The sequence below is a fragment of the Arvicola amphibius genome, chromosome 14 (genome assembly GCF_903992535.2).
Source record: "Arvicola amphibius chromosome 14, mArvAmp1.2, whole genome shotgun sequence".
Classification (NCBI taxonomy): domain Eukaryota; kingdom Metazoa; phylum Chordata; class Mammalia; order Rodentia; family Cricetidae; genus Arvicola; species Arvicola amphibius.
This window is the reverse complement of record NC_052060.1, coordinates 6395822-6412065: the sequence shown is the minus strand read 5'-3', so window position 1 is coordinate 6412065 and position 16244 is coordinate 6395822. Positions and strand designations below refer to the sequence as shown.

Below are 16244 nucleotides of genomic sequence, written 5' to 3'. Positions count from 1 at the left end.
GACACGTGGGAAACCCCAAGGAACACCATATACCCTAACTTTCTCTTGAGGCTGGTCCTCTAAATTTCTTTGATATCCTTGGATTTCCCTCATCTCTAGCTACATTTTGGGGAGGAGTTAATAGGATGTCTTTGATAGTGTCTGCCCTATGCATCAATCCATACCACAGCCAGAACATCTCCCTGGTAGTTGAACCATTTGGCAAATCCACTGTCTTTTTAAGTTTCCTGGTTAAATTTGGGCAGGTCAGGACAGTGGGTCAGGAAGAGGCCTTAGAGTCAGAGGCATCTTGAAGTGGATTTCGCTATTCAACAGGAATCCTGGTTTTTGCCCCAGCGCTGCACTTAGCGGTTATCAGCATACCCCACCCTGAGTCTCCCTTCAACTTCATTATTCTCTTCTCCCTGGGAATCCCAGGCAAGATAACCAAGAATGGACACCAGGGGATCAGAACTAGCGAAGGGCCATCGACATAAATCCCCAGCCTTGGAAGTCTCAGTAACTCTCCCCTCAATCCATCTGTCCATGCAGGGATTTAGAAACACATCCTCCAGCTGGAGCTGAGGACAAGCACTTCCCACAGAACAACTATCAAAACCAGGGAAGAGGGGAGTGGTCCACGTTCCGGGCTCCCCCTGCTGGCCTGTGAGAATGACAGGCAGGCAACTCTAGATTCCCCTGCCTCCTCCCGGGTTCACATTCCTCAACTCGGTCAAATATTTAGCCCCACTGCTCCAGGGTAGGAAAACAACACATCTCAGGGAAAGAAATTTTATTCCAGCCCCCTAGGAAGGCATTAAAAATAATAATAAAGATAGAAATCCAAATCAAACCCTGAAGAAGCAATGGAGACAGGCCGTGGGTGGCCAGGAGCAGCCGGACAGGCGTGGACACAGATTCAGGTACCACACCTATCAGAGTGGGTCTGATATTCCAGGAAAGGGAGCTGGGAACCAGAGACCACCCAGCCATCCCCATAGGGCCCTGTCTGGGAAGAAGAGAAGACAGCGACATAGAAGGGCAAGGATGGTACCAAGTCTGACCTCGGAGGCTACCTGCTCTGACCCCCAGTGGTGCACATCAATTACCCTGTATGCCTCAGGGGTTGAGGTGTGTGTGTGTGGGGGGGAGATCCTGCAAGCAACCCAGCCAGCCTCTGAAAGAAGGGGCATGTCCACAATGTATGGGGCAGAGTTAGAGAAGAACACAGTCTGACTCGGGCTTCGACCTCTGCCGCCGCTCTCCAGCTGGGCGTCCAGATGTGGCTCCTCTCCCCTGTGTGGGATTTAGCAACTAGTTATCCGATAACCATGGTAGAGGTCAAAGACATCGAGGGGTCAAGATCAAAAAGGGTGCCTCAGAAGGGTTTATGAGGGAACGCTTGCAGCGACCTATACAAAAACCATATGCATTCTGCATCAAGCAAAGCCAGTGCCCCTGCCTACTGAGAGAGGGGCAGGCTCACCTGGGGGGAAGGCGCCCTTGTTTGCACAGGCTGGACAGCTTGCTGCTGTTGATACTCCTCTTGTTGAAGTTGTTGGGCCAGTTCCAGGTCACTAAGGCCCAGCATGCCTTGTGGCTGCTGCTGCTGCAGGGACAGGGCAATCAGATAGTCCTAGAGAAAAAACAAGTCACAAGACGGGCTAAGACCAAAGGTAGAGATTCGGGCTAAATTTCAAACCATATTTCCTCCAAATTCCCCCGCTCTTCCCTCTTTAGTGGAACACAGTCATGTCTACTATCTGTGGTGGCAGGAAATACAGCCAAGCAAGGCAATGACCGAAGGCTAACATGAAGAGGCTGTGTGGGGCAGCCTTCAGCCAATAGAAGGTACAAAGTTCGCTTATAGGACACCGCTCCGAGGGCCCGCACACCTGGTCCACCTGCAGCTGCTTCTCTGGGGAGCCGCCCCCACCTTCTGCTCCGTGGCTCTTGCCTAGGGAATGACTGAGGTGGAAGTCAGAGTCACAAAAGCAACTGTCGCCATCCACGTTATGCAGGCTCTCCCACACCACCTGCTCCTCCTGGAGAAACCCCTGGTCCGTGACCAGAAGGTACAAGTGGCTCTGCAAAAGAGAGAGGCAGCCAGGGCTCAGCTCAGCTGCCCGGCGAGTCCACATTCCCTGGATTTGATCCCCAGTACACACCCCTTACACAAGCTGAAAAGGACAGCATACAGATGGGACAGGAGACACAGATGGGACAGGAGACGACACAGAGACAGTTCACAGTGAGCCAAGGTGCCACCAAGAGAATCAGTGTGCTGACTGGAGCTTAGCATTGTGAATAGTTTTCAAATATGTGTGGCTGTGGGGAGCAGGAAAGGATGCTTGAATACAGGTGAGTGCTGTGATTATCCTCGTTAAGGAATCATTGGGGCTCAGGTACCACACCAACTCCAGATTCCTACTCACTTTCCTCTGCTCTCTGTTTACTGATGTCTATAGAGATAAACCCTTTTGAGAACCAGAAAAACTGGGTATGGTGTCGTGACAACCAACCCCGGGAGCTGGAGACAAGAAGATCAGAAGTTCAAGGCAAGGCCAGGGGTGACAGCGCACACCTTTAATCCCAGCCCTGGGATGCAGGCAGACCTCAGAGTCCCGGCCCAGCCAGGGCTGCATAATGAGGGTCTGGATGGGGAGTAGGGGAATGGGCAGGACCAGTCTCAAAAACTGTTGTGTGTTCTAAAGTCCCACTGTCCCTTTCCTGCTCTTGATGACAGGCTTATTCCTCATAACCGCTCTGGTCAGTGTCATTTTCAGGCAGAAGCATCAAGAATGAACGCACTGTGTCATTCTCTTTTCTTGCATAAATTCCAATATACAGAAAGGCTTTTTTGTCACCCTGAATCTCAGTGAAGATGGTGTGAGACAGGATATGGACAGTTTGCACTGGACATGAATCAGGAATTAGAAACAAACACTTGTGGCAAACCATAAGGATTTTAGGGCTTATCTGCTACCATGGCTTAGCCCACTTTATCCTGCCTGACACACTGACCCCAGAGAAAAGGGCTCAGGGAAATGACATTGTTCCTGTTCCCCTCCTCCGAAGCCCCATCACCTTGTGCTTAGTCATCGTGCTAAAGTGGTTGTTTCGAAAAAAGACACTGAGTTCGTCTTCCTTAGCAGTTGCTGTAAGCTCACACAGGCCGTGGTAGGTCAGCTGAGCTGCGGTGGTCTCCAGGAACTGCTCTGCAATCAAACCTGCCCGAAGGCATAAAATGCGTGAGCCTTGGATCACATCCAAACCCACGACAGGAAAAAAGCAAAACAAATCAAAAGAGCTGGGAGTCTGACTCAATTTTAGATCTTTGGGCAAGATCTTGAGTTCAGTCCTGGGTGGGGCAGCACACGCCTTTAGCCTCAGCACCGGGGAAGCAGAGGCAGGCTGGTCCCTGTGAGGCCAAGGGCAACAGGCTCCACACAGCAGTTCCAGGTTAGCCAAAGGCTACACAGAGAGACCCTGTGTCAAAACAAAACCCCCTAAACCTCAGCAAAGCCCCAAAACAAACAAAACAAGGAGGTTTGTCCAAAAAGCCCCAGGAGCCTCCGAAGCCCCTTTGCAAAGCCACCCTAGTATATGGTTCAGATTTAGACTCTATGCTTAGCATGTACAAGGCCCCAGGTCTGACTCCCAGCAAGGCATACACATACATGTTGAAACTTGGTAATTCATGCTTGTGGTCCTGGTACTCAGGGGCTAGAGGCAGGATCAGAAGTTCAAAATCACCCTCGGCTACAAAGCCAGCCTAAGCTATAAGAGATCCTAATGAACCCGTCCTCAGAGTTGAGATGAAAACCCCTCCTTAAGGCCTGACCACATATATTTAATCAATACAGGTAGGGGTTGCGAGGGCACATCTGGAATCTGAGCGCTCAGAAGGCTGAGGTAGGGAGAGCAGGAGTTGCTCAGCTGCCTTCACATGCAATCACAAGGAAAGAGGGCACCGCCGTCACCTTCTGTCACGAGGTTGGGGTCGCTGGAGTGTTTACAGGTGATGATCTTCTCTACCAGCTGATTGTAACTCAGTTTCCCAACAGCGCTCACGGCCTCAGGACTCTGGGGAGTTGGATCGCGTGGGACAGAAACAAAGGGATTTTATTTTTAAAGGAAGGAAGTGGACCAAGCCCCTAGGATTGTGACTGTGATCAAAGACTCCTGAACTTTTGATGTCCGAGGAGCTGGTCTTTTTTGTGTGTGGTTTCCTGGTATTGGTATGTGACTCCACCCAACAGTATTAAAATTCAAGGAATTTTGCACCAGTTCAGGCTCCTCCTGTCCTCACCTGTGGATCGACAAGCCAGCCATGGTACAGAGGAATGCCCAGCAAGTCAAAGATGCTGCATTCGGGCGTGTACTCAAAGTCAGAGACGCCTGTGAATCGCACATTGACATCCAGACCCGTGGCCAGTTTAGGGAGCACAGTCATTGCGTCATCCACGTTCTGCGGGGGGGGGGGGGGGGGGAAGACAAGGAAGGCTAGTCCAGCACCCTCCACCTCTCACGCCCATCACCCAGAAACAAATCAGAAGTCCTGTTGTTTGTCTCTGGCTTTCTTTTTTTTAACTTTTTAAAAAATATTTATTTATTACGGATACAATATTCTGTTTGCATATATGCCTGCAGGCGAGAAGAGGACACCAGACCTCATTACAGATGGTTGTGAGTCACCATGTGGTTGCTGGGAATCAAACTTGGGTCCTTTGGAAGAGCACTCAATGCTCTTAACCGCTGAGCCATCTCTCTAGCCCTCGTCTCTGGCTTTCTTACAACCCATTTATTTTAATCCCCTCTTTTCACCCCCAAGACAAGGTCTCACTATATAGTTCTGGCTGTCCTGGAACTCACTGTGTAGACCAGACTGGCCTCAAAGTCAGAGATCTGCCTCCCAAGTGCTGGAATTAAAGGCGTACAATAATACTATGCTGGGCTGACTCATTCTCTCTTTATTTAATAAAAAAATGAACTTTTTTTCAGGATAGAGATGCCAATTTCCCCCCCCGAGAAGATACAAAGGTTAGGGAATCACCCGCAAAGGCTTTTCAGTAAGTAGGTCCAGGGTCCCCCACAAGCCTGCAGCCCCTATGTCCACTGCCCTCTCGCCTCACCTGCTGAAAGTTAAGTTGAAGGCCCTCAGACTTCTCCTCGGGCTTGATGGATAGGAGGCAGTTTCCTGTAAGACAGGAAACATATCAGCCTACGCTACCCTGCCAGTTGTCCCAAAAGCTGGCTTCCTCCCCTTCTGGAGAATGGGGTAATGCCTCAGGACCATGGATTTTCAAACTCTAATCCACAATTTTAATTTCTCAGAGGAAAAAATAGGCTTATAGAGGTGAAAGACCTACCTGACTGAAAGCTAAGGACAGTGGCCAGGGCTGTACATCAGCGGTACAGTCCTTGTCTAGCGCTGTCAAGGCTGGTGGTTGATCCCCAGCACCAGGAAGGGAGGGGGAGTAACTACAGGCAGAATTGTTGCTAGAACTCAAAAAGTTCTGATACCTTGATCTTTTACTCTCCAGCTTTACAGAAAAAGACACGGACTCTCTCTCCTTGCCCTCAGTGCCACACCAGAGCTCCAAATCAGTCCCCGCCCCATTAGCCACTCACCAAGATGCGTCATGAGCTCATCTGATGTGATCATTTCCTTCTGAGGGGGCAGCTTCACCTGGAGGGAGAAGGGGGGGTCCTATGTGAGCATTTACTATCAGCAGTGGAGGAGGAACACATAGAAAGAGAGAGGCCAACCTAGGCATAGTGGCTCATGACTGCAATTCCAGTATCCAGGAAGCTGAGGCAGGAGGAGCGAGGTCAACCCGGCTTACCATCCCCCAAGAGCAGCTAGGGGTAATGGTGCATGCCTCTAACCCCAGCACTGGAGAGCCCGAGGCAGGTGGATCTCTGAGTTTGAAGCCTGCTTGGTCTACACAGTTAATTTCAAGTCTGTCAAGGCTATACAGTGAGACCCTGCCTCAAAAAGCAAAACAACAAAAGGCAAACAAACAAAAAAAGGAGTCAAAAAAGAGAGATACAGGAGATTCAGGGGTAGGATCCATGGGGTGGGGGGCTTGAAGCTGGGCGAGGGAAGAAACGGAGGTACTGCCAAACTGCCAGGCATGCCCAGCCTGAGGTAAACTGCACTCATGAGGACAGGAGCTGGCAGGGACTGATTGGAAATTTAAGACTAGCTTGAGAAAAATGAGGATGGGGAAGAGGGCCAGAGAAGCGGACTCCCAGTATTTTCTTAGCCCACCCCCTACATGAGGTCTCCTCTCCTGTTAGGAACTCCAGTGAAGCTCTTCTGTGTGACTTAGACTCACACATGTTTGCGAGGTAAAGGCTGGGCAGAAGGCAGGCTCTGATGCGCTGATGAGCCACCCAAAGGCAGCACTGACTTCTCAGCGAAGCTGCCCGAAGCTGAGAGCCCCAACAGCGCAAAACTAATGCCCACTGGAACAAAACAAAAAAACTGGAACTTCAGAAGTGGCCCCCAGGATCACACTCCTCCCGAGACACGGCATCTCAGGGTTCTGTGTTGATACCCATCAACAAGGGGACTTAGAGACGGGCCCCATGTGACTGTGGCTCAGAGACCCTCAGGTTTGCAGCGCATGCCCATCTGTCAGTGCTAGCTGCTGGCCTGGGCTTGCCGGCCAGTGCGCTCAAGGACTTTCTGGGACCTCCAACAAAGCCACCCTCCTGGCCGGCCACAGACATGCAAGCCTGAAAAAAAGCTTCCAAAATGTTGTTATTGGAGAGAAGTCCTTAGGGGACCCCTGCAGCATTATCTGCCCAGCCAGCCATTACCCACTAGGTAAGACGTCTGTGTACACGAGACTGCAGTAGTCTTTATACAGCATGGTATCGTAAGGAACATTTGTGTGAATGAACCAAGCACATTTGAAAGGCAAATCTATGGCCATCTTCTCCCCGCCCCCCCCCCCCCCCCCGGTTTTTCAAGACAGGGTTTCTCTAATGTAACAGCCCTGGCTGTCCTGAAGCTCACTCTGTAGACTAAGCTGACCTCAAACTCACAGAGAACCCCCCTGCCTCTGCCACCACCACCCAGCATCTGAGGCTATCGTAATTGCCCAGTGCCCCACAGCTCACTGGCTGTCTCCGCACTTACCTTCCACTGAAGAAAGAGGATATTCATGATGGCCAGGAGAGGACAAGGGCCATTGGTGCTCTGGGTGATGATGGGGGTCCGCTCTCCCTTCCAGGGGATCCACTTGACACAGTAGAAATCGAGATCAGGCTGTTGGGTCCTGGGGGCCTGGGGAAGTTCCTGTGACCTAGAAGGTGTCTCTATTGTCTCCACCTCAGATGATGTCCCACACGGACTTGAGCTAGCTTCAGGAGGAGGGCACTCGAGATTTTCCCCGTCCTGGGCTGGTGGCAAAACTTGGTCTTTCGGTTCCTGTTCTGCTCCATCGGCCTCTGCGCCACCCTTGTCCTGAGGGCTGTCCGGAGCGTGTTCCTCTGGTTCAGACGGAGCCTTGTGGTTTTCAGATTCAATAGTTTCTGCACTACTGGTTTTACTGGGGGCTGGAGGCTCTACCTGAGGTTGTTCCATAGTGGGGTTGGAGTCGGTTGAAAGGGTCAAAGGGGTTTCTTGACCTCAGGGACCTTGCTTAAATGACTCTGATATGCAGAAGAGAGACCTGGCCAATAAGGTCATCGAGTTACAGAGCAAAGGGAACAATAAAAGTCTGGAAGTGAACAGTGTAGAAAGCCAGTCTGGCTCTGAAGTCAGCTTTTCTCAGTGGGCACAGACAGAAGGCCTTGGCTCGTGCTACCTTTAACCTGCTGTGACCAGATGCAACTGCCAAGACTGGGCCTCCAGGCTCAGAAGGGGAGGAAGATACCAGGTGGAACTGGTTTTCCTGAAACAGAAAAGGACAGAGAATGAAGAAAAGAGAGAGGGTCTGAGGAGATGCCTCAGGGACCGGCTGCCCTTCGAAGGGACCTGGCTCAATTCCCAGCACCCACAGGACACCTCACAGCCATCTTCAACTCTACTTCCGGAGGACCCACTACCCTCTCTGGCACAGGCACACAGGCAAAACTCCCACACACAAAACAGAATTAAACTTTTTTTTTTTTAGAAAAGACAGAAGGGAAAGGTAAATGCAAAGCCAAAAGACAGAAGGAAGAGGGCTGGACAAAAAATGCTAAAACTATCTTAAACTGGGCTATGTTTCCCAAGCACATGTGAGACCCTAGGTTTGACTCCTAGGTTTTCAACAAACAAAAAACAATCCTTGTGGCTACTAACATGGTGATGTTTAGCCTGCCTTGTTAAAGGCATCTCATCAGTTCCAGACACCAAACCTCACCCCTTCCCAACATTCTGAGCACATAGGCTACTCCTGTCCTTACAGACACCTTCTCCCTGTTCACTCCAGAGACCAGAGAGCAACCATCATGTGGTTGAGGTGAGGGGTAAAAAGGTAACACCATTTTCGTATATTTGTGCCAAGCCAGTAAAGTAAGGAAATCCTGTTCCTCAAATGACTCTATTCATTCATTCATTCATTCGTTTGTTTGTTTGTTTTGGAGACAAGGTCTTACTATGTAGCCTTGGCTGGCCTAGAACTCTGTATGTAGACCAGGCTGGGCCCAAACTCAGAGCCTTTGCCTGTTTCCTGAGTGCCAGGATGAAGTGTGTACCACCATGCCAGGCTATGGCCTAGAATTTTCAGTGAGGCTCCTATGTTAGCCACCCAGGTGCTGATGTTAGAGGCCTGTGCCATCATGCCCGGCTCTAAGACTTGGTAGAACCTTACACAATCCCAAACCAACCACAGCAAAAGGGCTCGGGAGGGGCTTCCTGTAGGGAAGGGAAATGTAGGCCATGGGGCTTGTCAGCGTTGGCTAAGCAATTCCGAGACCTGGGCCTCTCTGCAAAGACTGAGAATATTCTACAGCAGTGGTTCTCGATCTTCTGAATGCTGCGACCCCACGTTGTAGTAACCCCACAACAATAACGTTATGAAGCAGTATTGTTTTCGATGCTACTTCATCACTGTAATTTTGCTGTTATGAAGTGTAATGTAGTATCTGTGTTTTTCTGTGGTCTTAGGTAACCCCTCCCCAAGGGGCTGTGACCCACGGGATGAGAACCACTGTTCTAAAGAGCCACTTCATGTCCTCCATCACAATGCCTGTCACACCACTGAAACAATGGACCCAAGAAACTGAAATTTCCCCCGGAATCTCAAGCTGGGAGGAGAAAAACACCGAGTCTTGAAGCAGCCAAATAGGAACTTGTATCCAGGAAAAAGATTTCACAAAGTTCTAACAACTTGTCCAATAACCTTGCAAGGTGAGGCTAGGACCGAAACAGATGGTCAGTGAAGGGCAGGACCGCACCTTGACCTGCCTAGGCTGGTGAGCTGTGCGCCGGTGAGCCGTGTACCGGGGAGCCGTGCACCGGTGAGCCGTGCACCCAGGAGCCGTGCACCCGGGAGCCGTGCAGCATCTGGCTTTCTACTTATTTAGGACTCTGAAGATGGACTTAGCAATGTCACCAAATCACTCTGTTGCTAGACCTAACGTGGCCACATTCAATAAATCTCTTGTTGCTGTTGTTTTTTTTTTTCCTGCTTTTCCCTATGAGTATTTTAATCTTATTACATTTTTTAGTGTGTGTATGTGTGTGTTTATGTGTACATACCTGGAAACCGGAAGAACACTTTCAGAAATTCGTTCTCTCCTTCCACCATGTGGGACCTGGGGTCAAACTCAGGTCATCCAGCAGCAAGCGCCTTAACCAATTGAGCCATCTCACCGGCCCCTACTTTTCACTATTAATTCAGCTCTTTGAATTGGCTTATTGGGGACAAGAGGCCAAACCCGGCTTATTAGGGCTGCCCGAAGCGCCGGCTCTGATCATACCATCACCACCAACCTAGGATGGGGGCTCAGAAAGTCCTCCCCACAAATCCCTCCAACAGATTGCTCTCCTCGTCTGGGGCTGACATCGCAGCTCTTCAGTTTCTATTTGTTCCCAGCAGAGCCGGCACCCGGAGATAGTCTCTTGCTCACTATTTACATGGTATAGGAAACTTCTGTTAATAATTTACATTTAAAATACTCCAGGGGTGGAGAGGTGGCTCAGTGGTTAAAGGCATATACCACTCTTCTAGAGGACCAAGGTTCAATTCTCAGCACCCACAGATGGGTTTACAAGGATCCGTAACCTCTTCTGGCTTCTGTGGCCATTAAGAACATATGGTGGGGGCCGGAGAGATGGCTCAGTGCTTAAGAGCATTGCCTGCTCTTCCAAAGGTCCTGAGTTCAATTCCCAGCAACCACATGGTGAGATCTGGTGCCCTCTTCTGGCCTGAAGGCGTACATGCAGACTGAATGCTGAGAATATTGTATACATAAAAAAAAAAAAGAACATGTGGTGGACAGACATAAAGGAAAATTGTTGTGTGATATTTATAACTGTATGAAAATGTACTGTTGTGATTGGTGTAATAAAGAGCTGAATGGCCAATAGCTCGACAGGAGAGTATAGGCGGGACTTCCGGGCAGAGAGAGGATTCTGGGAAGAAGAAAGGCAGAGTCACCAGCCAGATGCAGAAGCAGCAGGATGGGCAGTATGGACATGAGGTAATGCCTCATGGGAGAATGCAGATTTAAAAATATGGGTTAATTTAAGTTATAAGAACTAGGTAGACTATGCCTCCACAGAGGCTGAGCTTTTTTTTTTTTTTGGTTTTTCGAGACAGGATTTCTCTGCAGCTTTAGAGCTTTAGAGCCTGTCCTGGAGCTAGCTCTTGTAGACCAGGCTGGTCTTGAACTCACAGAGATCCGCCTGCCTCTGCTTCCCGAGTGCTGGGATTAAAGGCGTGCGCCACCACCGCCCGGCGAGGCTGAGCTTTTGTAATTAATAATAAGTCTCCATGTCATGATTTGCAGGCTGGCGGTCCCAATGAGAAAGAACTACTACAGAAAACACTCATATATATATTTATGTATATATATATATATAAAATGCTCTGGGCTGGAGAGATGGAGAGAGGTTAAGAGCACTGGCTGCTCTTCCAGAGGTCCTGAGTTCAGTTCCCAGCAACCACATGGTAGCTGATAACCATCTATAATGAGATCTGGTGCCCTCTTTTGGTGTGTGTGCAGGCATTCAGGCTAAATAAATAAATAAATATTTTAAAAAAATAAAAAAATGCTCACATACAATATATATTATATATGCTTATATTATATATATGTATATAATATATATGATTTCCACCCATTACTTGTGTGTAGTGACAAAGGCCTTTAATTATAGTTACTAAAGGGGGCTGAGGCAGGAGGATCTTTGTGAGATCATATCTTAAAATAAAGAGCTGGGGGTATAGCTCAGTGATGGAGCCTTGCCTGGTACACAACACCCTGGCTCCAAGCTCACATCCACTGGCAAGCATTCTCTTCATGGCTCCCATCTAGATAGATGGTTTTCCATGTGAACACTGGACCTGTTCAACTTGCTGTCTATCAGCATTAGACATCAAGTAACAGACAGATAGGACTACAGATAGTGACAATCACAATTCCTTCCTCCCCAGAGTCTCCCTTCATCTCCTTATGCCCCTCCGTACTCATTAGTGGGAACAAAAAATGTGGTGAGCGGTCACACGCTTAACACAGGCACGGTGCTGGGTTCCATGACCAGCACCAAAAGAAAGGAGGAAAGAAGGAAGAAAGGAAGGAAGGAAGGAAGGAAGGAAGGAAGACAAAAGCAGGAATTAATTAATTTAAATCAAATTAATTAAGTTAAATCTTGTCTTTTTTATTTTAAATGATTTTAAAAGGAATTGCCACACCTTTAATCCCAGGACTTGGGGGAGGAGTGGGGGCAGAGACAAGCAGAGCACTGGTTTGCCCAGGCTAGCTTCAAGCTTTTGGTAATCTTGCCTCAGTTTCCCAAGTGAAGGGATTTTAAGTGGTTTATGATGTGCCTGACTGGAACTCTTGCCCTCTGTTTAGCTTCTTCGCCGCCTGTTTTCTTCTTCTAAACCTTCAAGACTTGGGGGCTGAGAGAAGGCCTAGCAGACAGGAGTGGCATTAGCTTGGTGTGGTGTCTCAGGTTTGCCAATCCCTGCTGAATAGCAGGGGATCAGGGCAGGAGGATCTCAAGTTCAAGGTCTGCCTGAGCTACAGAGAAACGTCAAAGTTACTGAAAATAACTCAAGAGATCATTCTCCTTATTCAAATATAATTTGTGATAGCTGCAGGTGATTTATATTTTGTTAATTTAGAACCACGCTAGCAAAATTTACCTGCAGGCCTTACAGTCTTTTTGCCCTCTCCCTCCCTACCTCTTCCCCTCCCAGGGCACTTAGGGCTAGCCCTGAAACAGAGGCCACGCCTGGGAAATTTAAAAAGCCGAGAGAAAAGCGTGGCTCATTTTCTGCCCAAGGTTAGAAATGATCAATAATTAAGAGGAGGATGGGAAAGCTAGCCGACCAAAGAAAGGAGCTACAAGAAACCACTGGAGGGAGTGGGGTCTCAGGGAAAGCCGGCAGGGGCAGGGCAGGAACCGCAGGGGAGGACTGCACTTTGCAAAGCCCAAGGGCAGGAAAGTCCGAAGGGAGGGTACTCAGACATATGGGGGTTTCAGCCTTTTCTTTCTTCTGCCCAAAACCTACACCTCCTCTCTAACTAGACCTACCTATGGGGGCAGGTGAGGGAGTTAAAACACCCGATCCCTTCCTAGTCAGCAGCAGATACTATTACACAGTGGAAGAAGCTTATTAAATAGGTGTGTCCTTAGCTTCAAAAAGACATTACCTTCTCTCAGGACCCTTCTCTCTCCTTTTCTAGTCTTACCCAGTCTCCTCCTCAGCTGAAGGCAAACCTTCACGGCCACAATGCTTTGAGATTCCTCTAGAATAAGTCAAACACTGCAATTCTTGCTCCCAGAGGGGGAGAAGGTTTGTTTATAATGGGGAAACGAAGGAACCCCCATCGCTTTCACTGCTCCCGGTGCCTAGCAAGGATCCCATAAGCGACCCAGGTGTAGAGACCCAGACGGGACATCAGGTGTCAACTCTTCCTCCCCCCCCCCCCCCCCCCCCCCCCCCCCCGCCAAGCCGGAGTGGGAAAGGAGAGCTGCGAGAAGAGGCGAAGAAAACAGTTTGAAAACAAAGTTTTTACCTTAAAGGGGTGGATGCGGATCCGGGAATGGGAGAGGACTCAATTCTGGCGGCTCGACGCGGGAGGAGGGGACATCGTCGAGGGGCGCCGCCAGCTGCCTCCCAGCTGTCAGCCCCGGAGCTCCCACGGCTCGACACGACTTTCCTCGCGCGGCGTCCAGCCTGGGTCGTGGCCACTTCCGGACTCACGGCCAGTCCCGGGCACGCCGGAGGAGGGTGGGGGGCGAGGGCAGGCGGGGGACGGGCGGGGGGCAGCCCGGCGCTCCAGGGGCCTCCGGCGTCTTCAGGATTCCCGAGCGACTGAGTCTCCGGCGTGCGCTCCAGGCCCTGCCCGCAAACTGGCTTGCAAAGGAAGTTTGTGGTTTTTCTTCTTCTTCTTTCCCTCGGTCGGGACAAAGACAAATTAGCCGAGGACGAGGTCCTGGAGGAGGGGCCTGCTCAGGCGCGTGGGATTCCCATCAGGGCTGTCGGAGCCGGTGTGCAGCCAGCCGGCGAGCGGCGGAAAGGAAAAGAGAAAAACAACAGACCCTTTCTCTTCCCTCCGCGGCCGCGGGAAGGGACGGAGCGCGTGTGCCTCTCTGGTGAGAACCGGGAAAAGCAAGCGAGCAGCCTGGCGGAGCGGGGAGGAGCGGGGCGGGACGGCAGCAGCTGCTGGGCCCTCCCTGGACGCCGGCGGCCGTCCTCTGCCCTGGAGCCACGGAAGCGGGGCGAAAGAGCTTCGTGTTTGCACATTCACTCCTTTAGTGTGAAAGAAAAACTCCCGCTTCTGTTTTGCGGGACCCTCCAGAGGGCTCCTTTCCAAGTCTTCCCTTCCTCCCTGGATGTTTCCTAAGAGGCTAGAAATGAAACTGATTGAGCTGTATACCTGGTTAAAACATCTAGGGTGAAGAAGACGCACCCCTCGTCTCTTCTCACCTCCCTGAGGAGCAGGTAAATCTGAAGATAGATTTAAAAATGAGGGAACAAGTTATGACAAAGGGACACCCCACCCCACCCCCGAGTCTGCGCTGGGGCACGAAAGTGGCAGTTAAGGAGGATGTTGGAACCAAGCCTTACATTCCGAAGGCTCCTCTATTGAGGTGGCTGCCGGAATGAGACTTCAAGCAACTCTGAAAGAGAGAACAGTTGCAACAGGGACCCAGGAAGCAGAGTCACGGTTGCATCAGTCCAAGAATGGCATGAGATATTTGTCCAGACTGTAAGGGGAAAGAGGCTGCAGAGTTAGGACATTAGAAAGAGTTGGCGCAACTGTAGATTTTAAGACGACAAATATATAAATAATTATATATATATAAAATTAAAATTATATATATAATATATAAATAATTTTAAGGTCCAAAATTATGCTAATGTTTCCCTAGCATGAACAAACATCACTGGTCACAATGATCACTGGTCAGTTTGGTAAAGGGAAGAATTAAAATAAAACACCTAACATGGGAAGCTCTTTTAATAAGATATAGACATATGTTGTAATTTAAAGTCCCGCCCAAACCAGGCTTGTGAATCCAGCATTCAGGAAGCTGGGAAGAAAGACTAACTTGGGCTACATAGCAAGACTTTGTATTTAAAAAAAATTTTTGAGAGATTAATGTAAATTAATCTCAAACAGATGCTCGATGTAATATATGGAAAGATACTATACCTAGCCCTATCTGGAAGAGCAAGTTCAGATGCCATAAAGGCGAGTTATTGTGACACATACACAACTTGTATGTCATAGCACTCAGAAAACTGCTCGCTTGGGGGAAAACACTTAGGAGCTTCCGGACTACATTTCCCAGGAGGAACTGCGACATGCTCCTCCTTGACCTCCCATGAGTCTCTGGGCTCAGAACTCAGCCTCCGCCTCTGGGGGCGGGGTAACGCCGGAGTGCCGGATTACGCACTTCCTCCTGGGGTTCGGAGGCCGAACCCTTGTGTGGCGGGTTCGAGTCCCGCCCCCTGACTCTCGGCTCTAGACCCTGAGTCTGGGGCAGGGTGCATTCGGCCGGGTTACCTCTCCAGGCCTGGGGGGAACGGCACACCTCGGGCTTCACCATGGAGGACTACCTGCAGGATTGTCGAGCCGCTCTGCAGGTAACGGGTTCCGATCTGTGCCCGAAAGGAATGCAGCGTGGGGTCCGGGAAGGACGAAGGTTTGGGATCTGGGGAGCCCGGACGATCCACCGATGGTGGATCTGTGAAGGAATCACAGAGGTGGACGCGGGGGAGCTGGGGACCAAACCCGTCGCCCATGGGCTGGAGAGCCGGAGAAGTGAGTCTCCCTTCGGTCCCCTGGGTCGGGTCCCTCAGCTGGACGAGTGAGGTGGCCGCCAGCCTCGCCCGGCGAGGTGTGTCTGTCCCACTCTCCCCGCCCCTCTCAGTTTCCCTCGGGCGAGCCGGGCTGCTGGCCACCGGCCCCCAGGTGAAGCTCCGGAGTGTGGAGGGTACCTGGGTGCGCGGCTTTATTGCCTCTGAATGGCGGTTTGCCTTCTTTTGCAAGACAGAGGCGCTCCTAGTGTTTTACTTTAAATCTCTGTTTTTTTTAAGCTTCAGGCCCACAACTTACATTCCTTTGCCTCCAGTGTTCTCCTTTAGTCTCGCTTACACACAGATACGTAAAAATACCCCTCATTGGTGAGGGATAAACACAAAGTGTGTTTGCAATCCAAACCATAAGCACGGCTCCAGAATGCTTTGTAGCTTATTTTTGGTGCTTCCTGCGCCAGCTGGACTCAGCCAGCCGCGCTGACAGGCCACGGCAGCTTTGGATCGCTATTCCCATTAGAGGCTCCAAGTCACCTGGCCGCCTACTGTGCGTTTCTCTGCCCCTGTAGAAACCTAGACAGATGGCCGGCGTCCTTTAAAATAACTTAGCTGGGTGTGGTAGCCACATGCCTCTAGTTCCAGCACTTGGGAGGAGGAGGCTGAAGGTTCACCACTTCAGGCCAGCTTTTGGGGGAAAAAAAAAAAAAACTCAAAAAACAACCACCACAAAAATATAGAACAAAATTTAAAATTTCTCTGAGCAGTATTTTCTGGCCTTTAACAAACCCTGAAAGTCACCTAATTTGCTGTAGACGCTGGGAT

At 50.1% G+C, this 16244-nt stretch overlaps 2 protein-coding genes across 4 annotated transcripts in view; one reads left to right on the top strand and one right to left on the bottom strand.

Moving 5' to 3' along the window:
- Window positions 1-761: 761 nt before the first annotated feature.
- Mindy1 (MINDY lysine 48 deubiquitinase 1) lies at window positions 762-15476 on the bottom strand. Of its 2 annotated transcripts, XM_038310974.2 has the most exons (13): window positions 15225-15476; window positions 14229-14281; window positions 14038-14108; window positions 13174-13910; window positions 7133-7889; window positions 5614-5671; window positions 5115-5179; window positions 4292-4450; window positions 3963-4065; window positions 3067-3209; window positions 1875-2066; window positions 1466-1615; window positions 762-1275 (listed from the first exon to the last, which is right to left on the bottom strand). In XM_038310974.2, exons 5-13 carry the CDS (start codon window positions 7577-7579, stop codon window positions 1195-1197), a joined length of 1398 nt encoding a protein of 465 aa, XP_038166902.1. In that variant the 5' UTR covers window positions 7580-7889; window positions 13174-13910; window positions 14038-14108; window positions 14229-14281; window positions 15225-15476; the 3' UTR covers window positions 762-1194. The 2 variants fall into 2 exon arrangements, with proteins under 2 accessions (XP_038166902.1, XP_041910084.1); XM_042054150.1 differs by having other exon boundaries at window positions 13174-14108.
- Prune1 (prune exopolyphosphatase 1) overlaps window positions 13634-16244 on the top strand; it is a 32703-nt gene continuing 30092 nt past the window's right edge. The window contains exon 1 of one of the 2 annotated variants that reach the window (XM_038310978.1): window positions 13634-13753. Coding sequence is in view for 1 of the 2 variants with exons in the window: in XM_038310976.1 (XP_038166904.1) it covers window positions 15213-15251 (39 nt within the window). In the remaining variant the exon portion in view is untranslated. Of the gene's footprint in view, window positions 13754-15034; window positions 15252-16244 lie in introns of those variants that run through there. The other variant, XM_038310976.1, reaches the window with a different exon arrangement.

Excerpts from the sequence above, each read along its gene's own strand:
- Mindy1 (XM_042054150.1), bottom strand. The coding sequence starts at position 7,579 with ATGGAACAACCTCAGGTAGAGCCTCCAGCCCCCAGTAAAACCAGTAGT. Across the intron at positions 5,180-5,613 it reads TGAGCTCATGACGCATCTTG|GAAACTGCCTCCTATCCATC; the intron begins GTGAGTGGCTAA and ends CCTGTCTTACAG. Across the intron at positions 2,067-3,066 it reads GCACGATGACTAAGCACAAG|AGCCACTTGTACCTTCTGGT; the intron begins GTGATGGGGCTT and ends TCTCTTTTGCAG.